The sequence below is a fragment of the Austrofundulus limnaeus genome, unplaced genomic scaffold, assembly GCF_001266775.1.
Source record: "Austrofundulus limnaeus strain Quisiro unplaced genomic scaffold, Austrofundulus_limnaeus-1.0 Scaffold25, whole genome shotgun sequence".
In the NCBI taxonomy this organism is placed as follows: Eukaryota; Metazoa; Chordata; class Actinopteri; order Cyprinodontiformes; family Rivulidae; genus Austrofundulus; species Austrofundulus limnaeus.
The window spans coordinates 2,548,803-2,554,728 of NW_013952427.1; the positions used below are offsets into that span (position 1 = coordinate 2,548,803).

Genomic DNA, 5,926 nt, shown 5'->3' on the forward strand with positions numbered 1-5,926 from the left:
AATGCCATCTGGCAGCCAAAAACTACATTGATTTTTTATTAGATCAGTTTTGCAGCACATTCTATTGTAAAAGAGGTCTACTGTTAGAATTTAGTTMCACAAAACTTTTTCTTCTAAAAATACCACATCAGAACGTTTTTCCAAGCCTGAGACTAAGGAACATAAGCTAATCACAGCTCCACTCTGCCGTCCTCATTATCTCCTCAAAATGTTTATGTTGTTAATGACCTAACACAGTGGTCCCCAAACTATGGCCCGCGGGCCGGATCCGGCCCGCCTCCCCATTTGGTCCGGCCCCCAGAACAATACCAGAGAGCATTTAGTTTTTTTCATATATGTGTATTTGTATTTGACTGTAAAGTTGGACTTTTGCAATAAAATTTTCCTTAGTTATGAACTATTTTCATTATTACTATTATTAGTTAGTAACTATTTCATACATACACGCATATAACGTGACATTCTGTTCCACCCTTCTGCKGTCTGTGCCCCTATCTGGCAACCCCCAGAAAAAAAATCCTAAACCTGGTTCTCTCAAAGAGAGAATGGAATAATGGCAAAAAGATTAGGTAAGAGAAAAATTGATTCAGAATGCAGGGCATTGAAGCTGCGGAGGACAAACGATTATTTTTTGTTCATCTGTCAAGAGGCGGTGGCGGTATTCAAAGAATACGATCTGCGGCGACACTATGAATCCCGTCACAAAGACAAGTATGMTAGCTTGCAAGGCCAAATGCGAGCAGACAAACTCTCAAAGCTAAAAAGTGGACTGTWAGCTCAGCAGAATACATACTGTGAAGAACTCAGAGAGGGTTATTTGATTATGCTTTCTGGAAAACAATAAATTTTTACATTTAGGCACTCCTGCAATAGTCACACTTTTTCTGTTACAAACTGACTCCRGCCCCCCACCAGAGAAGGGAAAAGTTATGTGGCCCTTACAGGAAAAAGTCTGGGGACCACTGACCTAACAATTAACAGTGTTGTGTTTGTCTTTCATCTCCCAAAAGTTTTAATTACTAAAAATGTATCCATTTCTTTTTCATAATGTTAAAAGTTGCTCAATAATTTATTAATTTATTTTTGCATTTTTTTTCATTTATCACAAATAAACCAAAGCTTTAAAAAATAATATAATAATATATTAGGTCTTCACAAATTACAGATACAAATTAATTGTTTTTTTTCAATGAATCAGAAAGCTTCATTGTGTTCAGACAATAGTTGTGAAATTACACAATAAAAAATGTTCATGATTGTTAATGAACTTTAAAACTGATTTTTATTCATTCGTAAAAATACTTATAACAAATTTAAATTTGTGTAAATATTTTGTAAATGTATAGTCTTGCTGAATATAATAACATAACTTCTTTGCCACTGCTTGCACTTGCTAACTATGGGGTGCCAAATGTAAAATAAAATGTTAAAAATGTCACTAAAACATTTTTATTGTTTGGCTCATTTTCTGAGTGGGAGAGTGTAATCCTACTTAAAGATTTCCACTAACATTTTATTGTTGTTAAAWCACAATTCTTACATTTTGCAAATTTCTACCTAAGTCAATTCAATTTCAATTCAGTTTATTTATATAGCACGAAGTCACAACAACTGTTGCCTCAGGGCACTCACACACACACACACACACACACACACACACACACACACACACACACAGACTCACAAAAAAACAATAAATCTAAAGAATGTTAAATGTTAAATAAAATGTTACATACTATGTCTAAATGTTAAATCCTAAATCTAAATGTGTAAATAGAAATGTAAAGTAAAATCTTAAATGTTGTGGCTAAATGTTAAAGTTTAGGTTTTTCATGTGTAGTAATTCTTGTTGGCTTAAAAATGAGTGGGTAAAGACTCAAACTGTACATTGAGTCTACAAATGCAGTGATATTATTTGAATCAGATTTATTTCCTAAATAAATATTAAAGTCTTCACACAAAAAATATGTTTTATGATAATTCATTTCAAAAAGTTACATGATTTTCTCTGTAAAGAGTTGTATATTTGAACCTGGTGATCGATATGCACAGCAAATGATTATATTTTTAGAGTTCTCATTTAATACCTGAATTGTAATAATATCCATTACATTATCGACAATTATTGACATCTCATGTCTTGTAAATTTTAAAAGCCTTCTTAAGAAGCATTAGTGTTGTTAGCGACTGCTTTTGTTGCAGGATGATGACGTCACAAGAAGAGCCTCACACCGACAACAAAGGCTGTGTTCCATTCCCAAATATAAGGTAAAGGTACTTTCTTTGTCATCAATGCATGTTCCCAAACAATGACGAAATTTGTGCTCTGCAATATCGTTGGCCTCTGGGGCCATAAATCGGGCGTATATTTACGTGCAAATCCTAACGCGCGGTCACGTAAATAACGTACGAACGTGCGGTGGCGCCACGCGCATACCGTAAATAACGCGCGAACGCCGTAAATAAAGCGCAAACGCGCAGTGGGTTAGGGTTAGGGTAGAAAACGCCACCGCGCCTTCGCACATTATTTACGGCACCGCGCGTTAGGATTTGCAAGTAAATATACGCCCGATTTATGGTCCCAACGGCTTGCCATACTGCATTTAACCCATCACACTTGAGAAACACCCATGTCGAGCAGCAGGCAGTTATGTGAGCGCTCAGGGAGCAGTTGAGTGTTGGGTGTCTTGCTCAAGGACACCATGGCATGCATGGCAGGGAGTCCAACCTGTGACTTTTGGTTACTGCTCTACTACATCCCAAATACTTAAAAGTAAATGTCAACATTTAGCCACAACAAGAGATTTAACTTTTAGATTCTAACATCATATTTGACAATATAATTTTTACAAAGAAAGTAATAGATTTTTTTAAATATCTCTAATGTCTTTAAAGCAAGTCACTTGGCACATTTCATGCTGTTTTCATGTTGTCAAAAAATAAAAACAAAAAGGTCAGAGCATAAACATGATTACATGTGTCCTGTGGGGAGAAAAATACACCAGTTTCACCTCTGTGGAGAAATGTGTTGAGTGTTTGATGAGGCAATATTCAGAGGACGGTTTTGCTGCTTTCATCAGGCTGGAGAGACAGAGACCGTCCTCCGCGCGCTGCGCGCTCCCGTCTACACTATAATAGGTGGACGCCGCTGCGCTCCAAGTCTGTGAGACGGAGCAGAGAGTGGAAATGAGAGGCGGATCATCGCGACTGAAGCAGACATCTGTGTGGTGCTGATGGACAACGACGGAGCAGGAGAACTGAAAATGCAATTAAATGAAACTTTTTCTGCTTGTCTTTTGTGACAAAAAGCAGCTTTCTGACTCTGAGGCTGGCATGTGAGAAGAGCCCAGACATGTCTGTGAATGAGACTGGGGTCCAAACAGTGGCTCCAGAGACATGTGAACTACAGGAGGACAGCACAGGACATGACAGCGGAGGTTCCAGCAGCAACCTGTCTCTGCACTGCTGGCTGCAGATCCTCACCAGGGAATCCATTATGGAGTTCCAAGGAGATAGTTCCAGCGTGGTGCTACGTGTGACAATAGCGTGCGTGTACTCTATAGTCTGTGCACTGGGGCTGGTTGGGAACTCTCTGGCTCTGTATCTGCTGCACTCACGTCACAGGCAGAAGCAGTCATCCATCAACTGCTTCGTGATGGGACTGGCTATCACAGACCTGCAGTTTGTTCTGACTCTGCCCTTCTGGGCTGTAGACACAGCCCTGGACTTCCGCTGGCCGTTCGGCCGAGTGATGTGTAAGATCATCAGCTCCGTCACCACCGTGAACATGTACGCCAGCGTGTTCTTCTTGACGGCGATGAGCATGGCGCGGTACTACTCCATCGCCTCTGCACTGAAGATGCACAGCTGGAGAGCAGCTGCTGCCCGGGCCAAGTGGACGAGTCTTGGCATCTGGGCCATCTCCCTGCTGGCCACGTTGCCTCATGCCATCTACTCCACCAGTGCCGTGGTGTCAGATGAGGAACTCTGTCTGGTCCGTTTCCCAGACTCAGGCAGCTGGGATCCACAGGTCCTTTTGGGTCTATATCAGCTACAAAAGGTCCTGCTGGGCTTTCTTATACCTCTAATCATAATCACCGTCTGCTATCTACTTCTGCTGCGTGTCATCCTCAGCCGGCGCATTGCAGGAGCAGCAGGTCCAGAAGTGAGGCAAGGCCAGCTGAACCGGCGCTCAAAAGTGACCAAATCCATCGCCATCGTGGTCCTGTCCTTCTTTCTGTGCTGGCTTCCTAATCAGGCTCTGACATTCTGGGGGGTCCTCATAAAGTTTGACCTTGTTCCTTTCAGCAAGGCGTTCTATAATGCCCAGGCCTATGCCTTCCCCATAACTGTGTGCCTGGCTCAGACGAACAGCTGCCTCAACCCGGTGCTCTACTGCCTGGTTCGCAGGGAGTTCCGGGCAGACCTCAAGGAACTTCTCCTCCACAACACGCCATCTTTCAGCAGTTTGACTCATCTGCTGCGTCACAAAACTAAAGTGGCCGAGGCACCACCTGTTCTGGTGCTGGTCCAAATGGATGTCTGACTCAGAAGACCATCGTACTGTGGCAATTTAAAAAAAGGTAAATAAGAGGGAAGAACTCGCCCCAAAAAAGTATACTTGCTTGTATTGATCTTGAGACGCTTGCTGTGACATGGTGTTTATTTCTGCCCTTCCAAAACTGAAAAATCACGCTTTTTTCTGGCTGTTGAAAGCAACATAATGACAGTGGACAGCACCGTGGGGTGTGGACCAATTTCACAGTAATCTCCGGGACTCACTTTGCCACATATCCTTTTGTTGTTATGGCAGCTCACTCCTTCAGTCTGTGTCTGCTCTCTGGTTATACTGGATGTCCTATACACAGGTAGCAATCAAGCTGGGGAAAATTGGAGTTTTACTGTGTGCCAGTTACTTTCTGTGTTTTGTGTTTGTTCTCCAGTGCTACTGTATACTAATAGTAAAGACAACACTTAAACAAATACTGACAGGAGTAAGACTTTGGCATATAGACGTTTTAGAGTTACATGAAGTACAATATAAAAGACGTGGTAATTGTAAAGTCTATTATTAAATGTTATAATATTGATGTCAGTCATTTAGTTTCGGGGCAAATACTGTATCAGCAATCAATATGAAATCCATTACCTTTGTTAAACAGCTCATAGCTGAACAATGAAACAATAAAAAGCAAAATRTGTGTGAAAATCTAAATCAACTCATGTTCTTTTGAAGACAGGACCTCATCAGATATGAATGCTGTCCATGAGGCTCATATAAAGTCTGAAATGATTTACTGTTTGTTTTAGTGGATCAAATCTTCACTCTGTTTGGACGTAAGCTGCTCCGAGAGTCATTCTCATGCAGAAAAATGCAGATTTCTCATAGCAATAGATGTGTCAGATTTGGTCATGAATAATTTAGATTTTTCATCAAAATTGTTTTGTTATTAATTCAGGCCATTCATTCATGAAAACGGGGCATTTTTAATGGATGACTGGTGCCAAAAAGGGCATTTCCTTTTTCTGCACAGCCGCTTGCACAGGCGCTATAGGGACAAAGAACGTGTCTGTATGTGTGTGTGTGGGTGTGGGTGGGTGTGTGTGTTTGTGGGCGGGTTTTTCCTACATGTGGAAAATTTTCCCAAAAAGAGCAGCCTCATGGGGACCGAAGTGAATCATGGTGATCAATGCCAGGTCCCCACRGGTCYAAATGCAAATTACAGGTGTGGGGTTAGGTTTAGGATCAAGGTTTAGGTTATTTTTAGGGTCAGGTAGGTACCTGTGAGGTTAATTTTAGAGCATATGGTCAGGGTTAGGCTATAAAGTCTAAAAAACATGAATGGAAGTCAATGGAAGGTCCCCACGGGGTTGAGAACAAGTGTGGTGTGTGTGTGTGTGTGTGTGTGTGTGTGTGTGTGTGTGT

At 41.4% G+C, this 5,926-nt stretch overlaps 1 protein-coding gene across 1 annotated transcript; it reads left to right on the forward strand.

The window, feature by feature from the left end:
* Positions 1–2,206: 2,206 nt before the first annotated feature.
* rxfp3.2b (relaxin family peptide receptor 3.2b) lies at positions 2,207–5,554 on the forward strand. Its single transcript, XM_014004599.1, has 2 exons — positions 2,207–2,268; positions 3,081–5,554. The coding sequence occupies exon 2, from the start codon at positions 3,353–3,355 to the stop codon at positions 4,544–4,546; it is 1,194 nt and encodes a 397-aa protein (XP_013860053.1). The 5' UTR covers positions 2,207–2,268; positions 3,081–3,352; the 3' UTR covers positions 4,547–5,554.
* The last annotated feature ends 372 nt before the right edge of the window (positions 5,555–5,926 follow it).

What these genes read in the sequence shown, in the direction of transcription:
- rxfp3.2b (XM_014004599.1), top strand. Translation starts at nt 3,353, where the DNA reads ATGTCTGTGAATGAGACTGGGGTCCAAACAGTGGCTCCAGAGACATGT.